This window comes from Trachurus japonicus, chromosome 4 (assembly GCF_045865225.1).
Source record: "Trachurus japonicus isolate A0001 chromosome 4, Traja_1.0".
NCBI classification, from domain to species: domain Eukaryota; kingdom Metazoa; phylum Chordata; class Actinopteri; order Carangiformes; family Carangidae; genus Trachurus; species Trachurus japonicus.
In genome coordinates, this window is record NC_140910.1 from 5,697,749 (window position 1) to 5,718,520 (window position 20,772).

Here is a 20,772-nt window from a genome sequence, read left to right on the forward strand (position 1 = left end):
AGATGACTTGACTTGACTTGACTTTCACTTTACTTTTTAAACAACGTTTCATCTTTTACATTTTCAAAATGACAAAAAAGGAAAAGTAGTAAATAGTAAATTGCTTGTACCTTGGTCAAAGTTATCTGAGAGCTCAAGTCTCCTGGGTTTCCCATTCTTTTGCAGGCTGCTGCTTTGTTTCCCTTTTTCACTCTGAAACTGTAGAAAACTAAAATAATACACTGATATTGATAAAAAAAAATATTGCAAAAGAGTGTTACATGTTTAACTTTTTATCTTTTGGATCATTTTATCTTCCACTTGTTGAACTGTTCACATTTACAGAAATTTGGACCAGGGGTGCCCAGACTTTTGCATGTTACTGTATGTCTAGCCATTCGCCAACCAAGATGGAGCACTGCTTTGTTTGAATCAAACAGTGTGTTTGACAAAGACACTGGTTGTTATTGTTTTCCATACATTCACTGATTTCATTTCATTTATTAGTTTATTTGTAATGGGACACATTCATGAACATACAAAAAAATAAATAATTTGTTATAAATAAGCCAGATTTAGCTCAAGATCTAATGTCCATCTGCAGTCCCATGGTCCACAAATAAAAAATGCATTGTGGCAGACATATGAACAGATAAAAACACTGATAGTTGTCTGGCACAGGGAACCTGAAGACAAGCAGGGATATCATGTGTTGGTTCATGATGGTGAATGTGTCACTGTCCTCATGTCTGTGCAGCATCAGGATCTCTGAAGGCTTTCACTTTGCTGCCAGCGGAGAGGGCATCGTGAACATGGTGATGGAGCTGCCTATGAAGGTATTCAACCACAACACAGTGAGCTTCTCACCTCAGTTCTGTCACATTTGTACATCTGATCACTACTGGCTGAAATATATATTTTGATCCTCAGGGGACGTCAGGAGAGACAGACAGAGAGAGTCACTCCTGCATCGTTCAGTACATCCTGTTTCCTCCTCACTCCACCTCAACGAAGGACAGGTGAGACCGCCAGTCTTCACCTGTTCACCTGAAAGGCTGCTCACACTGACATTGTGTTTCCTGGTTTTCATTTCATCAAGATGTTTTTAATGAACCAAACAAGCCATTTTCAATTAACACAAAAAAGGCAAGAACACAAACAAGAAAAACATATGTAATGTAAAGCTTGGCCTTCTTAAAGACCCACCTTCATGAGTGCCCACAGTGTCTTTGTATTATAAAAGACCAGAAGGTACAAAACATTCCCTGCGGGTTCTGTAAATGTGTGTGTTGTCCTGCTTCACGCTCCAGCTTCTCCACCGACGACGACAACGACACAGAGGTGGAGGCCGTGGACATGGACACGGAGCTGAACCTGGTGACGGAGTGCTGGGTGGAGCCTCAGAGTGGCACAGTGATGAACTGCATGGACCAGTATCGTCACTTCCAGGGCCTCAGATACCAGGAGGTTCCTCAGGCGGTGTGTATGACTACTTCCTAAAGTCCTTCAGCCTGAGGGCCACGAAGTTTACCGCTGTCTGCTTAATGTCTGTAAGCAGTGTTGGGAAGATTACTTTGGAAATGTAGTTGGTTACAATGACAAGTTTCCCTGTTGAAAATGTAATAGTAGTGTAATTATTTAAATTACTTTCTCAAAGTAATGAAACTAATTGCATTTGATTACATTTTGATTACTTGTCTTAGTTTTGAATGAATGCTCTCAACTATGAACCGTTTTCACATTTTAAGACCTGATGGTGTTAAAGGGATAGTTCAACATTTTGGCAAATTGGCCCATTGCCATAATCCCTTTTAGGAGTAGGCTACCGTTACAAGACAGAGTTGTTTTCGAGGTAAATTCATGCAAAACAGCTGGGGGCAGTTTTTCAGCAAGCAGTCTCTGCATTTACCTTGAAAACAACTCTGTCTGGTAACGTTCTGTTATTATCTTATAGCGTGGTGAATGTGCAGGTCACAACTTGTCCACAAGAGCATTTTGGAGTTGTTGGATTGTGTATTTGATGAGTTTGTTGCGTAGCTCTGAGCAGCTCACGGCTCTGCTCCGCCGTTCTCTAAATAGCTTACACCGACAATTAAAGGTAATGAACCTACTGCTATGACTATAGGGCAGGGCTATTCAATTACAAATTCAGTGGGGCCAGATTTTAAAACCGAGACCTTAAGCTGGGCCGGACATTTTCAGCGGTCAAGTTATGACAAATGAGGGGCATTTTTAAAACCCAGCATTAGCTATTAAAAACAAATCTACACAGCCAGAAAAAAGAGAATAAGTCAATAATAGTAGGCTAGTAAAGGTGTAGCTGTTAATGCTTTGAATTGGAGGTTTTTTTTAGGAACTAAAAGTTTCCTACTGTCTGAGTTTCCACTGAGGTTTACAGCAGGGGGTTATGTAAATCACTAAATGTAGACTAGTCTTAAAATTAGGCCTAAAGATGAACAAAGATTTATTTTTTAACATATTTTGATTGGTGAAAAACAAGGAGCAAAAAGCCATTTGGGGCAAATTACTCTGGGAAAGTATTTGATTATGGATTATTTCTTTGAAAAGTAGCTATCCTAATCAAGTTACTGTTATGATTCCATTGCAAGTAGGCTATTTAGTTGCGTTAAAATTAAATTATTGGTTACTTCATTCCCTCAAAAAAAAAAAAGGACAGCGGAGCATGGCGTGCTGTCACTGCGTGGACGGTGCTCATGTGTGACTGAAAGGAGTGGAGAGACTGGTGGAGTATTAACCAGCCACCACGGTTTATTGTTGGCTGATGGGAGGGCTGAGGATCGGTCAGCGTGCTCACCAGAAACACCGTGTCGTGCCACAGCGGCCCGGTGTGGAGTGACAAGTCTCCCCGTCGGTCCCGGACCGCCGAGGAGACTTGTCTCTCGCTGACCCGTAGCGCTGCGCACCACAGGACCACGGAGGGCAGCCTCGGCCGTCCGCCGCGGCGAAGCCTCCCGCTCCGTGACGAGCGGCTGTGGCCCGACACCGTGTTTCTGGAGAGCAGCTGAGCTGACCGACCGACCAAGCCTCGGTTCTACCGGTAACTTTCAAAACAACGCACTGACCGGGTGGGTTGGTTGCGTGTTGCTAGGCTGCGTTGAGTGGTGCATTCACTGTCTGAACTGCAGTAGGGATTTTGAGTTCTCGCAAAACGTGTTTCCCTCTGTGTGTTTTTTTTTTGGGGGGGGACCACGAGCCGGGCCACTCGGACATTGGGTCGGGGCCGGATGTGGCCCGCGGGCCGCCAATTGAATAGCCCTGCTATAGGGATTATAGCAATGGGCCAATTTGCCAAAATGTTGAACTATCCCTTTAACCTTTCAGCAGTATAGACAACATAAAGACAATATAATAAAAGACTCCACAAGATCATCATCATCATCTTAACAAATCTGCATGTAAACTTTAACAGCAGTCAATGTAACTGAGGCAAATGCGATCAGTGTTTGCTCCCTTTCAAAGTTGATATAGAGCTGTGTGAACACCTTAGCTTGCTACTCCCCAACACCCTATGTATGTAAGGTCATTACTAACAGCACCACTGGGTTCTCGTAGATCTTCCCCAGGGACCTGACCTGCATGTCCACCATGATGACCTTTGAGTATCTGAGCCAGCTGTGTCAGAACAAGGACCAGGTGTGCTCACTCCCTGCTGGGTTCAAGGGTGTGAGAGGTAACACACACACACACACACACACACACACACACACACACACACACACACACACACACACACACACACACACACACACACACACACACACACACACACACACACACACACACACACACACACACACACACACACACACAAACATACAAATGACACCATAATCCATCCATTCTTGGATTGAAGTGATTTTTGAAAATAATAAAAAATATAATTGACACCCATTCTTATAATTCACGACAAATAATAGTAATAATGATGATAAACTGTATTTGTATAGCACTTATACAGTGTTAAATATAAATAATGTTACAACGTGCTTTACAACAACTTGCGAGATGATAAAATTGATCAGAAAAATCTGTGTCTTCCTCTGTTTGAAGTCTTTGTCTTTCTGTCCCCTGTGTGTGTGCAGCTGAAGCTCTGTCCTCTGAGGACAGCATCCACATCATCCCCTTCCAGTTTGACCTCATCCAGCTGCTCCCCAAGTGTCAGCAGGTTGAACTCTTCTTCCTCACCTTCAGCACAGGTACAGTTCTCATACCGTTCATCTGTCATGTTGTTGTCAGAGTGTTTGTAGCATGAGAACCGCCGTTTGAGGGAAAACTGCTAATTGAGAATGTGCCAGCAACACAGTAGACGTTCTGTCCTGGGCGCTCTTTCTTTCTTTCTTTCTTTCATAGGCCTCTCCTCCGTTAGTGTGCTTAACTTTTGCTGAATAAGCCAAAAAAAAAAGACAAGCATTGGTCAGATGACTCAAGTTGTCAAAAATCCTCAAAAATTAAAATGTGACAACAATTAAAAAGTTACAAAAACTAGTTACTTCACTTTGTCTTGCCTTGGCTTCTGCTACTAAATGTTTTGCATGTGTAGATGAACATGGCTGTAATCACACCTGGTATGTCCACTTCATGTTCATCTGTCCTAGTGTTCATCTCTATTACTCAAGGTCAGATCAAGATCAACTTTATTGTCCCAGACAGGAGCGTCGTCTTGGGCACGTAGCTGCAGACATAAAGTACACAATACAAAAGACAAATGTATGTTAAAGACAAGGACATGGTCATCACACAATCAGTGCAACTAGTTGAAGTCCCTAAGTTGAGTCATAAATAAACAGTGATGGGAATAACGGCGTTTAAAATGAATGGCGCTACTAACAGCGCTACTTTGTTACAATACGTCATGCTGTTACTTGACTCAAGAAGTCCCATCATAAAATAATAAACCGTTTAAGTGTAGGACGTTGTATACACATCTTTTTCTGTTCATCAACTGGTCGGAAAGAGCCGTTTATCTAGAACTAACCAACTCACTCAGTATTCCTCCACACAGGCAGGTTATGTGACGCGTTGTATCACTCCGCCTATCAGCTGTTTAGATCAGCGGCGTGTGGAAGAGGCGGAGTGATACAGCGCGTCTCGTAGCCTGCCTGTGTGGAGGAATACTGAGTGCGTTGGTTAGTGCAGTAGTTAGATAAACAGGGGTTAGAGAGGGAAGTCCAAGTCATTTGATGTATTTGAGCATTTTATAAAAAAGTAACACAATAGTTACTTTCATTGTTATTAATTACTTTTATCGTTCAACTCAGTTACTTTTTGAGGAAAGTAACTAGTAACTATAACTAATTACTTTTTCAAAGTAACGTGCCCAACACTGTAAATAAATAAGCTAAAAAATAAAATAAGCTATATGAATTTGCACCAGGCCGGAAGGTAGGAGCTAAAGATCCAACTAAAAACAATAGTGCAAATAAAAACTGACACTGTCAGGTGTACTCTTGTTTTACTGAGAGGAAGGATAGTGATATACACCCATCATTTAATAAATACTAAGTGACAACAATTGTGCAGAAGTACAGTGCTTGAAAGGAGTTGTGTTTGTGTCCCTGTGTCTCCACCTGGTTGTCCTCAGTGGTGGAGAGTGAGGAGCCGGTCCACAGCTCGTCCTGTCTGCCCAACGAGCTGCTGCTCAGCCTCTTCCACAGCAGCCTGGAGCACGAGCTCAGCGACAGAGAGATCCTATTGGCCGACAGCGACCACGTGGCCTTCATGCACCACATCTTGGAGCGAGAGCGAGACGGCCACGTGGCTCCTTTCTCCTTACCTGTTATTAAAGGTCAGTGTCTCATCCAGCATCAGTTGTGTCAACAACACCTCCCAGGAGTTTAGGTGTTGACAGAGGTGTTGATAGAGTAGAGGTCCCATAAGTCTCTCTGTCTTTGTTGTGTGTGTTGTCAGAAGAGTGTGTGAAGCCTGCAGACAGACAGGACACAATGACGTCATTCCACACCACCGGCAGCAGCAAGGAGGTGACGGGGTCTACCAGCACCTTACAGGTAATCCTAACACTTGACCACAGTGTCCTCACACACTCCTCTACACTGGTCGGGTTTTATTTTTTTTCTTTTTGGTTCGTCTTCATTAAAGTCCCACTCCCGCGACCCTTTTCGGCCATTTTAAAACCAGCTCATTAGCCATGCACATTAGCAATGTACCTCTGGGGGGTGGGCGGAGACTGCGCTGCTCTGCACCCGCCCAGCCACCTCCTCGCACCCCACCCCCCCGCTTGCTGACAGCTGGATATTGTACAATTACAGATTCAGCGCGTTTAGCGTAAAACTCCACACTGGGATTCGATCCCAGACTGGAACATAGTCCTTGCTCATGGTGCAAGCTGCTCTACCAGGTGAGCTATACCTATTATACCTAGACAGCTACACCGAGCTGTGAAGGCTTTCACCTCTGAGCCAGATGCAGAGCGGGGCGGGAGCTTGTAGCACTAGTGCCCTCCCCTGGAGCTGTGACACCCTCAACTCCAGTCTTCCTGAAACTGCCAGTTCGCGTCTGCCATTGGTTCACAGCAGTTTGAAGGCAGAAAAACTCTGAAATGCAATTTTGCACTTCCTTCTCTGCTGATAAGTGCTCTAACACAAGAAAAATGCCACAGGAACATGTGAAAAGCTCAGAAAACACGATTTTCACGGGAGTGGGTCTTTAAAGTAAATGAAGATCTGAAAAAACAGCGTAGGACTATTTGATCAGTAGAACAACATTTCTCTCCCCGCTCTCACTCACACACACCATAATCAACATTATCTTTAACTTTGTGTGGAAAAAAAAATTAAAAAGAACATTAATAATTGCAGTTTGATCATCAAAAAAACTAAAAAGGGAAAAAAAAGAAAGTTATGTTGAGTATGAAAACTCTTGTTCATTGCATTTTACTTCATACTTCATAATTGCAGACTGCATGTGTTGTATTCATTGATGCACTTAAGAATATTCATGTTCTGTATTTATAAAACAACTTGTATAAATAGTTACAGTAGTTGACTATTGTGATCAAAAACATTGATCTGAAGCTCAAATCACTAACTTTTTTCTACTTATTTTTCGTTGTCATCTTATCATTTAATTATTGCTTATTTTCTTGTCTTTACTTGGTTTTTGAATATGTTCTTCATGGGTGAGGTTTTCATATAAGCCCTTTTGGGTTTCATACCTCCCCTTCGCACATCCCAATCATAATGATTGTTCATACTATTTTAAATGATCATGCAAAATAAAAAAGCTCAGTGCTGATGCTGTTCTGTAAATAGTTTTCTAATAAACAATAAATATAGCAACTTCTGATCAACCCATATCAATTTCAGGCTTAAGATGTACAGATACAGATACAGATAATTTATATGGTTAAACAGATACAGATAATGGTGTACTCACTCATCTCTAATTACGTGTAGAGTTCTATCAGCACAGTCAGGACAGGGGCTACATGCCTCTCTCTGAATGAGTGTGATAACCAGGCGTTTTCTCTCTGTCTGTTGCAGAGCTTCAGTAATGCAGACCTGGTGGATGAAGAGCCGCTGCTGGTGGAGAGCAGCTGCTCTGTTCCACAGTGGAGGTGCTACACCAAGTACATCAGCCCCCAGCAGATCTTCCTCACCTTCCTCCCCGCTACCTTCACAGGTACACCTCATGTCCCAGTGTGTTTTTTCCACCAGAGTGTTTTGGAATTGTTGTATTTGTGTATTTGTGTATGTGTTTAATGAGGGAAAGGCGAGCTCACGTCTCTGCCCCGCTGATCTAAAAATAGCTTGCACCGAAAATTAAAGGTAACGAACCTACTCCTAAAACTATAGGGATGGGATGGGATGGGTTGAGCGAGTTAATGCTCTGATCACAGCCATTTTGTTGCTGATTAGACCAGTTGGTTGCAGTTAGAGCTGTCTACTTGTTGTGATTGGATCACGTGAGATTAATTTAAATACCTGACCTGTCTGAGCAGAAGGCCACATTGTCATAATGTGAAGATGCTCAACTTGGATAATATATAAAGTCCATATGTTTTGCAGATGTTCTGATGCTGATGGCAGCAGGGCTGGAGACAGAACCTCACAGTAACGTCGGCATGCAGGAGGACGACACTCTGACCCCCAGCGTCAAGTCTCAGACCGACACCCTGTCCGGCTCCACCAGTGGGCTGGAGAGGTCCGAGTCGGGCCACAGCTTGGCCAGTAAACTGCCAAGGAGCTCCAGCAGCGGACATTTTAGCAGCAGGTCTCCTGTGCTCTCACCTCAGTCTGAGTGCAGGACGTTGCCTACTGATTCACTGGTCCTGGATCAGGACAGCTGGGACAGCAGGATGTCAGAAACAGAGACTGGAACCCCAGGCTCAGGTCAGTCTAATGCAGGGGTTCCCAAACTGTATTTGCCAAGTTTTATTTTAAATTCTTACTACTTTTATCTTTGTTTTTACAGTTACAGCTAAAATATGGTATTTCTAAGAATTTTCAAATGTTATTTGACTTCTGGAAATCACCTTGTGACCCCACTCTCGGTGCTCTCATCCAGGGCTCTGTCTAAACTGAGATCTAGGAGAAAGACTGTATTAAAATACTGTGGCCTATATATGAGCACACAGAGGAGGAGAGATGAAGAATGTATTTATACTTATTTATCAGATGAGATTTATAAAAAGAAAATCCACTTTTGTAACTTTTCTAGACATGGGAGACAAAGAGAGAGTCCAGTTCTCTGAACCACAGAAGACGGATTTCCACATCAGCTTCAGCAGGCAGGTTTCCCAGCACAGCACCGGTGACAGCACCCAGTTAAAGTGTCCGGTCTACGTCTACAACTGCTCTCTGGAGCAGCTGAAGGAGCAGCTGGTCCACCCCAACTCCAGCCGCCAGCCCAGGGACATCTTCAGGTACTGAGACACAGGCAGGGTCCATGTGGTCCATCCCTCTCTCACTGATCCATGACACACATTTAAGCCAACAACAATATTTTGGTTTCAGCTTCTCCACTGCAGTTTCTGTATTGTTTCACACAGTTATATGTTGTTGTTGCTATGTTCAGGCTGTAGATGCCTTATGTATACCTTTTGTGGTTTTATGGCTGGTTTGTATAAGAACTATGCACTGAAGTTAATTTACTCTGCTCTGTGTATCACACCACAGTCAATGGAGCTGTGGTTATGAGTCTTTGTTGCAGCACTGTCACTTTTCTCCTTTTGAAAGACGAGTGAAACATGGATTTAACAGATTTAGTATCAGGCTGCAAAATGTGAAAAAGTTGCTACTTTCTGAATAAACTGTAAAAGTTATTAATCTTAAAGGCATAGTTCAACATTTTGGCAAATTGGCCCATTGCCATAATCCCTATAGTCATAGCAGTAGGTTCATTACTTTTAATTGTCGGTGCAAGCTATTTTTGGAACGGCGGAGCAGAGCCGCAAGCTGCTCAGAGCTACGCTACGGAGGCTAATGGGATTTCTTGGTTTCCCTCAACAAACTCATCAAATACACAATCCAACTACTCCAAAACGCTCTGGTGGACAAGTTGTGACCTGCACATTCACCACGCTATGAGATAATAGTTGTTGGATTGTGTATTTGATGAGTTTGATGAGGGAAACCAAGAAATCCCATTAGCCTCCGTAGTGTAGCTCTGAGCAGCTCACGGCTCTGCTCCGCCGTTCTAAAAACAACTTGCACTGACAATTAAAGGTAATGAACCTACTGCTATGACTATAGGGATTATGGCAATGGGCCAATTTGCCAAAATTCCCTTTACTGTGGATGAATGTTACAGGCAAACATGGAGTGACCTTTGTAAGTGTGCATGTTTAATCCCCGCCTGTGTCTCTGAAAGGTCACTGTCTCAGGACCGCAACAATCCGTCGCCATGGACCGACATCCTGGCTCAGCCTCACAAACACAAGGAGCTGGCCAACTACTGCAGCCTGCTGCAGGAGCATTACCACCAGAGCTTTGTCAAAGGTGACCCACCAATATTATATATATAAAAGAACCAGTTATTAAAAATGTATTTCTCTGCTGGTGCTGTGTTCAGTGCAGTAATTACATAATGACAGTTTTATCGAGTACAGGAAGAGGTAAATGTACAACACTGAACTAAAACATGTGCAGTATGTGATGAATAGCCTTTAAACTGCTCTGCCTGTCTGTCTGGTCATTGGTGAAATAATCAATTAGTGTGTGTCAATCCAAGCATCGGATCCCTGACTGAATTGAAATAACACTTCATACTCCGTATTTCAAGGAAAGACATTTTTAGCAAAGCAGAAAAGCTGAAAAGGTCAAAAAGCTCCAGCAGCACTTGTAGCTCAGAGAACAACTAGTGCAGATGAAGTTTGAATAGGGAGTGAATGTGTCTGTGTTACCCCAAGCTGTAAATACACATGCATCGGCTCCAGGTGCACTGTCGCTCAGCTGCAGGGTTCCCACACGTCCTGGAAAATGAGAAGTCAAATGTCCTGGAAAAGCTTGAGATGTCCTGGAAAATTATTTTTCACATCATGACATCAGCTACCAGAGCTCTGTTTGACTTTTTCAGACCCCATCAAGGATTTCTTTTACAAAAAAGGGCCTAGCGTTATAATTTCTAAGCATTTAAGAGATTATTTCATAGATCAGTTAGAGCCATAGACTGTGTTTAAATCAGACTTCTGGGGCTGAGAGAGGAATAACATAGAAACAAACTGGTTAAATGTACAAAATAAGGTACAACTGTCAAAAAGAACACTTCTCCAAAGCATGAATGGGACATGGGATGTGTTAGTGTATGTCTGTCAGACTGTAGCAGCTGGAAATGTCCTGGAAAATGATTTCAAGGAAAGAGTGGGAACCCTGCGCTGCTCTGCTGTAAAAGTTCTATTTTCTAAGACAAAGTTGTGCATCAAGTGAGTTCTTTCGAAACACAGATGAGGATCGGTGTCTGTGTGGATCACAGCACCAGTCACTGATTGGCTCCCTGTTTTCCACCAGGTGTGTACCGCAGCCTGCAGCAGTCCTACAGCATCAGCTCCCCGGACGTCCTGATGGCCATGGACTACTGCGAAGAGTCGCTGCAGGAGATCGACGTCACCTCCTTCCTGCAGACCCTGTGTGGACACATCAGGGTCTTCAGGGAGCACGGAGACGTTCCAGGGTTAGAGAGGAAGCCAAAACCCTCAAGGAGTCCTGCCACCTTCATCATCGGGGAGGGAGAGGAGGAGCGACCGGAGGACAGAGCTGCAGTGGTCTCCGTGTCCAGGTGAGACCGAATCAACATGAGTGATGTGATGAGGATTACACATTGTGATGAACGGATTCTGAAGGTCTCTATAGCAACACAGGAATCACTGTACTGCACAGGTCTGATTTCCCGATTCGATTCGATTATTGAGGTCTCAATTCGATTACCAACCTATTTTCGATTATTAACGTTTATCGATTCAATGTTCGATTATTGCTGATTATTGTTTTTCCGTTTGACAGTAAACCAAAACACACCACAAACGTATTGCACCATTAAAAGATAGTTGGCTTCTGCATTACTTAAAGGGACAATGTGTAACTTCTCCTGTTACCTACTCACGAAAATCGATTATTTCGTTCAAAAGTATGTTTTTCATTAATCAGTAATCCCCCCATCAACAAACTGAAGTCCGTCTGCCGTCTGCCCAATTTCACGTGAATGCAGCATGAAAAATATGACTAAGTTGCTTGTGATTATACAACCGCAACGCTAGATGGGAGTAATTCCTACACAATATACCTTTAATGTTGTGATGTTTGTGGTAACAGTATTGACATGGAGGAGCCCAGTGAGAGTGAGTCCAGAGGGAAGTCCTCCGATGAGTCCACCACGGCCAAAGCTCCACAGTTCCCACTGACTCTGCTTCAGATACACCCCAAGTGTGAGGTGTACCCAGACCTGCACAGGATCATACAGGTACTGTGTGCACTTCTTCACCTTTGTACTATAACATGTGCTATTAAATTATAGATATCAACCAGGAGAGACTGACATTTGAAATGGGATTATATTCAACAGGATAAATTCATGGAGATCCTGTCTCAGTATTTCAAGCCTGTGCCCTCCAACCCACACTACTTCTTCTACTGTCCCCCGACATCCAAGAGAGAGGTGAGATGACAAACTGCTGTTCAGTCTGTTTCATTCAGAATGACTTGTGTCATTGCTGTTTCTCATGATTCCTGGTCAACCATGGCTGGGTGCTTTCTGACATCTGAAAGATGGATGGATGAAACCTGAGGGTAGAGACGTCAGAATTGTATGTGTCAGCTGTGGGATGGAGGGAGAAGCCACCCTTACAACATAAACAAGCGCCGGTGTTGATTGGCCTGAATTAACCTTCAACCTCTGGCTGGTCTTAGGAGGACTCGGAGGATGATGAGATGGAGAGGAGACCCAGTGAGGACCTGGTGTCGGAAGCTGAGCCGGCAACAGAGGACGGTGAGTCTCATTCAGTTCTGTGGAGCTTTTCATCTTAGATGCTGTAAATCCTCAAATACAAGCCTGGGGTTTTATTTGCTTCAACTGCCCAACTGAAGCTGCTTATATTTTAGTTCACGCCGCACAAGTCTTTTGCTCAGCAAAGATGGGAGAATACTATCAAATCAGTTGTTTAAAAGAGTAAGAATAGAAGGAAAGAGGAGCACACATTTATTTAAATGAAGGCGTGCTCTGGCTCTGGCTCATGAGAGTTCTCAACGGGCTGGGCCGGCCGGATTTGGTTTAAATTTTCAGGCCCAATGAGAAACTCATTACACATTCACAAGAACTTGCACAGAAAATAAACCCAGCTTCTAACTTTTCACCAGACCTGGTGTCCTGCACATTCACCACACTATGAAATAACCATTCATCATTATGTAACATTATGACACATGAAGCAAATACTCGGAACTGCTTGCGCTTTTTGAAATCACTCTGCCCAGCAGTCACATCTGGAATGTAGTTCCGGCTACGCATTTGCCTTGAAAACAACTCTGTGTCATAATGTTACATTATTATTTCATAGCGTGGTCAATGTGAAGGTCAAAACTTGTCCACCAGAGCGTTTTGGAGTTAAGTGTTTTTCATGGTAACATCATTTATCCTTGTCACATTAAAATGAAAATGAAACATAAAGTCAAGGAGGTGTGTTGTCCTGCAGAGGGCAGCAGAGAGCTGTCAATAAAGACAGAATAGCTGTAGTTTACATGAGGCCGGGGTCTGTCATTTTGACATCAGACAGTCCATTGTCTCCCACCTCCAAATCACCTGTGCTCTGTTTCACTTTCTGTCAGTGGTTCATTTGTATTCTTTTAGAACTTCAAATCCAGAGAGGTAAAATTCTGACTATTCTTCTAGTGATGTGATGCTGAGCAGGTTATGTGTGTGTGTGTGTGTGTGTGTGTGTGCGTGTGTGTGCGCGTGTAGAGAACATGTCAGGCTGCTGTGTCATGACAGAGAGCGACACAGACCTGGTGGTGGAGTATGAGGAGCACACAGGCCCCAGCCTCCACGGAGAGGCTGAAGACCAGTCCCTGTCCGACTCCAACACCGTCAACCAGGACCAGGACTCCTTCAGCATCCTGGAGGGGGACTCCCTGCTGGACCCCGAGGGGCCGCAGCTGGACATGCCCCCGCTGTTTGTTCACGTCACATGTTCGGTCAATATGAAAAGCTGCCACGGCTCCATGCCCATCCAGACTCTGCCTACATGCCTCGGTGAGTACAGGCCTGGTTTTTGATTATGGGCCAATGTCATATTTGCATTTACAGCTGTTTTTTCTCACTTGCCAAGGTTCAATCTTTTTATTCTTGGAATTAAGGATGTCACAATTATGGATTTTCTTGGTATAATGATTGACAGTTACATGACATTACCTCATCCATATGCACGCTGCAGATACTGTAGCTCCTAAAAAAAAAAATGTTTCAAAGCAGGTCCCGTCGTCTTTCCAATGTTTCCAAAACAAATCTACACGCTCCGGCCAGACAAACGTCTTCATGACAGTGGGAAATGCAGTCTTCATTCCGCCGCTTTCGTCCACAGGGGCCGCCAAAATCAACACTAAATGAAAAGTCTGTACAGGGGCTTTAATCTCACCAAACTATGAATGCGTAAAAATCAAATTACTAATTATATACACAAAATATTTTCAGTATCTATTAATATAGGACCAATTATCAATCCCGCAGGGGAAATGTTTGAAATATTGAAGTCATTAATTGTCATCTATACCAGATTTTTAAGTTTATTTTAATCGTTTTTTTCTATTATTATTACAAATGCCAGAATAATATTTAAATTCCTACCAGTTCATTGTTACGTTAGGTAAATTGACTCATTTAACCCAGTTACTGTGCATTTACCTTCACTTTGGCACACGCAGTCAGGTGTGTATCCTGCAGGTGGTGATGCATATTAGACGAATTTCCACCTTTGGCTGCTGCTTTTTTGTGGCATGTTTTACAGGCTGGCGAGCCGTTGTCAACTTAATGTGTTTGTTTTGAAGGAATAAAAGTCTTTCTGTGCCAAACTTTACCACTTGGGCACATCTCTGTTCTGCAACTCATGCGGTTGTTGCGTTCATCTGCCTACACGGTTCTGACATAATCATTTTTGGCAAGAAAAATACCGCGGTTAATTGTGAAAACAAGTAATCGTGACCTCCCTACTTGGAATGAATTGTTTCATTGTAAAGTGTCACCATCAGCTGTTGCGCTGCTCAGTCCAGGTGTGTGATTGCAGGTGAGATCATCTCCTGCCTGGAGAACGCTGAGGCCCTGCAGGCTGTGGATTTGAACGAGCTCTCAGTCACTTTAGATATATTTGTCCTGACGCTACCTCTGGAGATCGAAGTCATGGCCGATTTCCATCACAACAGGTGAGTCACAGCACAAGAGGAGAGGATTATTATGGGTATGTGTGACTTCTGGTTTTAGTTCTTTATTCAAATTTTAGCACAAACATTCACGTGGACCCAAAGATGAACTGAACGATCGTGGTGGTCAAAGGTCAGGTGACCCCAGAAAATACTCCACACAGCAATTATGGCTACATTTCATACAAATATTAATATGATGTATTTTATCTGGAGCCTCTGATCAGGTTGTTGGTCTTTAGTGTTTACATCCAGTCTATTCCAGTTCTACCTTCTCACTTTGTCAGTTAATGGAATCTTAATCCTTAAAAATTCATTTGCAGCTACTGTATTTCATAACCGATTAATCTTTGTCAGGCAAAAATGTCAGTTATTCTATTCTAGTATGAGGATAAGTTGTTTCTCTGTTTTACTGTTTGATGTGAAATGTGATGTGATGACACTAAGTCAAGCTGAGTAACCTGTACTCTTGGCTCTTTCTTGCCACTGAGAAGAAAACAACAAACAAAAAGAAGCCAAATGTACATAGACAGACATAGAAAACAATCTGAGTGACCTTAGATGACACCACCAGTTTATTTTATCACTGGTATTAATGCTTGTAAAACCTCAGTCCTGTGATGCACAATCAAGTAACTGACATCCCTTTTTTCAGGACAACCTGGGCTTTTGGAATATTCACCCTGTAGTGGTGTCATATGAATGTAGAAAAAGCAATATGATCAGAAAAAGAAAGGAAAAAAAGAACAGAAAATAAATTTCCCACATATTTGTTGTTGTAAACTTCTTTTTAGACAGTATAGAACTATTCTTTGAGGTGTTGGGGGTTAGGGGGAAAAGAATAAAGGCTCTAACTATTATACAAAATATATTATTCACAATATTTACAAAAATGCCCCACTAGCCTGACTGACATTCCTGGCATGGAAACAGTGTGTGTCTCCAATGAGGAGAACCACATCACAGGTGCACCTCCATCGGGTCACAGGCTTTTTTTCCTTTTTTCCTGCAGTGAACAAACTAAAATGCATAAATGGTAATATACGCGTTATTTATTGCATTTACACTGATTTTCCTACAAGGCAACAGAGCAACCATCTTGATGACCCTAACACTCTTTGGCACATCATGTGAAGGTGCACAGGTCTCCTATTGCAATGGTTCTCAATGTGGGGTCCGGGGACTTGAGAGGGTTCAAGGGGGTCGTCAACTTTTTCTTGAAATTTTACCACTTTCCTCTAGAATTTTAAAACTTGTTTTTATTTTGAGAAATGTTACCACTTTTTTTTAGAAATGTTGAAATGTTTTTGGAGAAATTATACCACTTTTTCCAGAAATTTCTTTACAATATTTCCAAAAACTCACGCCATTGGCCCTAATTTGAACATATATTGACTAAAAAAGTAACGTTTTCAGTCTCAGAACAAATATTTGTGTATTTCTGATTAAATTTTGTCCAATGGGGGCCCGTGGTCTAATTTGTGTCCATTTAGGGGTCCTTGATGTAAAAAAAGTTTGAGAACCACTGTCCTATAGGACTTTGGCCCATCCTGTGATGGGGCATGAGTCTCCCATTGGACATGGATGTTTGAGGCAGGACTACTCCACTTCTGGGTGAGCTACAGACACTCTTTGTAAAGGCTGAAGTGTCCCCACTTTCAATAAAAAAAGAATTACGTCCCTATCATTCGGCGTTCTGAGATAGATGCAAAACAATACCCACCGACCTCAGAGGGTTAAAAAAAAAAGTAAAACCAATGAGCACAGACTGACTGAGTGAGAGAAAAAAAATCTTGGCATTGATTTAAAGTCATATCACCTACTGTAGCTTCAACACTGTTATTTAAGTTCCAGCGTGTCCAGTGTGTCACCTCAGAGCTGGTGTTTGTCTGCAGGTATACCTCAGAGAGCAGCGTGTCCCTGAACCGCTCACCGGGACAGCCGTCGTCCTACCGCTCTGACGAGGAGCTCATGGCTGTGTTGGACAGTCTGAGGGGAGCTGGTGTTGATGGGTGAGTCGGCTCCACAGGACGGAGCCCAGCTCTGCTTTCTCTCATACACTCTTGGTTCTGTCAACAATAAAGATTGTTTTTCTCCCATCAGGGTCTCTGGTGATCCGTTATCCAAACTCCCAGTACCTCACAAGTTAGCCATCCTGGCCACGATGGACGAGGTGAGTCTTTGTGTGGGTGTGAGCTCATAAAGCAGCAGCTCATCAGTTTAACACAAACAAGTAAGAAATACACCACCAGAGGAGAGTAGTTCAGCACAAAACACACTGTGTTCTGAGTCAGGCCGTTTACACACTTCATAAATGTTTCTCATGAAAGAAGGAAAAGCAATAACTCATTTTTAATGAGTAGTCCAGGCGAAATAGCATTTTACAGACTAAAAGTCCTAAGAAATCCTAGTTGGGGAAATATGTTTAATTCTCATCAACCCAAGATGGGTGCCAATAAGGCCGAACAACAACACACCCCAATGGGGCATTTATTTTCCTTTATTCCTATCACAATGAAAGTATACATGAAAAGTAAAAAAAAAAATTATTACACATTTCTTTGAAATTTATTTTGAATATGCAAATGAGTTATAAACTGATCAAATATGCCCAAAATACACCCGAATAGGCTTTTTTTCCTTTAGTCACGATGAAAGTATACATGAAAGGTAACTTTTTTGTATTACAAGCTTCTTTAAAAATATATTTTAATATGCAAATATATATAAACAATTTTTTCAGTACATCAACTAGTCAGAAAAAAGCCGTTTTATCTGGAACTAACCAACTCACTCATATATACGTTGCAGAGCCTGCCTGTGCGGAGGAATACTGAGTGAGTTGGTTAGTTCCAGATAAACGGAGGTTAGGGGGTTAAGGGGGTCGAGTCCAAGTAATTTGACATATTTGAGCATTTTATAAAAAAGTAACACAGTAGTTACTTTTCCTGGTTATTAGTTACTTGAGTATTTTTCCTGTTGCTGTAGATACACAACAGCCTTGTGTGTATGTGTGTTGCAGATCCGCTGGCTGCTGGAGGATGAGATCGTGTCCGCTCTGCGTCACTCTCGTGTCATCAGCTTGGCCACGCTGCAGAAAGTAGCAGAGCACGTTTTACACTCCAGTGGTCGACCACACTGTCGCTGTGAAGATGTCCCTCTGCAGTTTGTCTTCGGGCCGGAGCAGTCTCTGGAGAAATTCAAAGAGGCATGGACACACACACACACACCACATGCACGCAAAAACAAATTATTATTATTATTATTTTAGTTTATTATTTATGTAAAAAATAGAGATCAAGAACAGTTTTTCTTTTCCTTCTGATCCTGCAGGAGTTCCGCAGAGTCTCGTTCTCTGGCTACGTTCTGAACGGACAGCAGGACAGCTTCTATTACATGTCACTGAGTCGACTCCACCCGCAGCGGATCCACGCGGCCAAGAGGCTCTCTGAGAGCACCACAGACCACCCACCACACACCGCCCCCTGCAGCGCCGCAGCGCCGGCTGACGATGTGATGCTGGAGGGTGAAGCAGAGGCTCAGGCAGCAGAGGCAGGCAGCGAGGTGGGACAGGCTTTCACTGTAACCCCGTTCACACCTGGCATTAACATGCATTTTCAGTGATCAGAGTGCAATCAGATAGTGCTTGACCACATGAAAGTCCAGGTGTAAACGCACCCAAGACACATTGAGGACGGATTGTGATCCCATCGGCCAAACCACCTCTAAAGGTGGTTAGGGATGCACTGTGACCACATTGAACACAAGTGTAAACAGTAACAAATACGCGGGCAGAAATACTTATACTAATTTTTTTCTTTTTTCTTTTTTCATTTATCCACGCAATTTTTTGATCAGATCTCAATGTGGAGACACATGTCCGTACCAGGTGTAAATGCTATCCGATCAAATTGTATCCAGAAACAACCTGGATACAAGGCGCATGTTAATGCCAGGTGTAAACGGGGTGTATTACAGTTAGTATTTAGTTTCAGTGAAGCATCTAGTGATGTAACTGAGACATGAGCGATCGTAGCGGAAACAATGAAAGTGATGGCAAACAAACACTGCCTATCTCCAAAATCAGGCAGATTTCCAGGATGCCAAGTAGCCTACTCATTTTAACGTAACAATTGCCGATGAGAATCGGTGTCAAAAAGGAAAAAAGGAAAAAAAAATCGATCACGGACTTCATGATCGATTACCATGGCAACGAACGAAGCTTTGAAGCTTTGAAGCTTTGAAGCTTTGATTTTTTTGGGTCAGCCCTAGAGTTTAGAAACATTATTTTAAGGCAGAGAAACTATATAGTGTTACTTTAAAATGTGAAAGATAAACATATCACAGTGCATATTCACTATCCCTATGACTCCTTCTGATACAGCAGTAATTAGAATGTATGTGGTGCTGGAAGCAGGCTAAACCCTGTGTTTGAGACAGTGCTCTTCATTAAACATGCAGTGAAGAGAACATGTGATTTACTGATAATCAATTAGATTCTGACACAGTGACAGTTTAAACCTTTTTTTTTATTAGATCACACAGTAAAGAACATACATTCAGAGTTGAATGAGTGTTGTCAGAGTGGAAAACACTAGATTTGTGATATGAGATATAGAACAGAAGATGCCTGCAGCTGCATTATCAACACAGGATTTGATCCTAATTACAGTATTTGATCCGCTCTCTCATGGAAAGAATTAGCAAAGATTATTGATCTCATTGACAGGAAATTATGCAGTTAAACATCCATGCCTCTGTGTTTGTGTTATGACAAAGCTGGACCTCTGTTCCTCTGCAGAGTGAAGATAAGAGGTTCATCAGTGCTGCGACTGACGCCTCCAGCGACACGACTGCAGATGTCAGTGAACCAATGAGAGCCGTGAAGCCTGAGGCAGACGACGCTGTTTATCAGAGCTCAGCCAGCGTGGCGGCGGACCGAGGTCACCCCAGAACCCCGCAGCTCCACGCCGAATGCAGCACAGAGCCCACCTCGCCCCCCAAGACCCCGTCCAGTGTCAGCCTGGCTGAATCTGTGCAGTCCACTTCTCACAGTGAGTGTGTGTGTCAGAGATCTACCTATCTGTGTGACAGCCACGTACTGTATATAGGTGCATCTCAATAAATTAGAATATTATAGAAAAGTTTATTTATGTCAGTAATTCAATTCAAAAACTGAAACTAATACATTTTATCAATCCATTACACACACAGTGAAACATTTCATGTCTTTATTTAATTTCTATTAATAGTACTGATTAATGATGACCTAAAATCTAAAAAAATTTGAATATTACAGCCAACCAACCAAGAACAATTTAAAAAAGCCTTTTTATTATGGAAATGTTGGCCTTCTGAAAAGTATGTCCATCTACTGTATATGCACTCTAGTGACCTGGAATAGTCGACTATTCAACAATTTGATTCAGAGGTCTCACTCGACTATCAACCTCGTTGTCAAATCGTTGCAAAATGTGGTTATGAAAAAAAGATCGTACCATTCTGTATATATAGGGGTGGCGCTCACCACCATTTCTTTGTTCTCTTATAATATAGGCAAGACTTATTTTCATAAAAACATCACAGTGAGTGCTTGAGCACCGGCGCACTCGTCTCTCTCTCTCTCTCTCTCTCTCTCTCTCTCTCTCTCTCTCTCTCTCTTTCTCTCACTCGCTCTCTCTCTCTCTCTCTCTCTCTCTCTCTCTCTCTAAATTTGGGCTAAAGTTTTTTTACAATATTAAACTAAGGGGCGCATTCTCTGTCCATCGATTGCACAGCACCTGCACACACCAAAAAAAACCCAGCACTGTCCATGGTGCTGACACTCGACCCCTCAACCGGCTACAAGCACTGATGCACGTAACATGCCCTCACAACGATAGGACTTCACGTTTTTTTTTTCTTTTTTTCATGT

At 42.7% G+C, this 20,772-nt stretch overlaps 1 protein-coding gene across 1 annotated transcript in view; it reads left to right on the forward strand.

Moving 5' to 3' along the window:
- szt2 (SZT2 subunit of KICSTOR complex) overlaps positions 1–20,772 on the forward strand; it is a 94,882-nt gene that overhangs the window by 16,349 nt on the left and 57,761 nt on the right. Inside the window, exons 17-38 of the mRNA XM_085773520.1 lie at positions 737–815; positions 910–998; positions 1,290–1,458; positions 3,553–3,670; positions 4,083–4,196; positions 5,582–5,785; positions 5,908–6,005; positions 7,500–7,638; positions 8,025–8,348; positions 8,677–8,881; positions 9,829–9,956; positions 10,965–11,232; positions 11,766–11,913; positions 12,016–12,108; positions 12,360–12,438; positions 13,408–13,698; positions 14,726–14,861; positions 16,754–16,870; positions 16,962–17,031; positions 17,881–18,066; positions 18,192–18,422; positions 19,660–19,912. Coding sequence (XP_085629646.1) covers positions 737–815; positions 910–998; positions 1,290–1,458; positions 3,553–3,670; positions 4,083–4,196; positions 5,582–5,785; positions 5,908–6,005; positions 7,500–7,638; positions 8,025–8,348; positions 8,677–8,881; positions 9,829–9,956; positions 10,965–11,232; positions 11,766–11,913; positions 12,016–12,108; positions 12,360–12,438; positions 13,408–13,698; positions 14,726–14,861; positions 16,754–16,870; positions 16,962–17,031; positions 17,881–18,066; positions 18,192–18,422; positions 19,660–19,912 — 3,539 coding nt within the window. The remainder of the gene's footprint in view (positions 1–736; positions 816–909; positions 999–1,289; positions 1,459–3,552; positions 3,671–4,082; positions 4,197–5,581; positions 5,786–5,907; positions 6,006–7,499; positions 7,639–8,024; positions 8,349–8,676; positions 8,882–9,828; positions 9,957–10,964; positions 11,233–11,765; positions 11,914–12,015; positions 12,109–12,359; positions 12,439–13,407; positions 13,699–14,725; positions 14,862–16,753; positions 16,871–16,961; positions 17,032–17,880; positions 18,067–18,191; positions 18,423–19,659; positions 19,913–20,772) is intronic.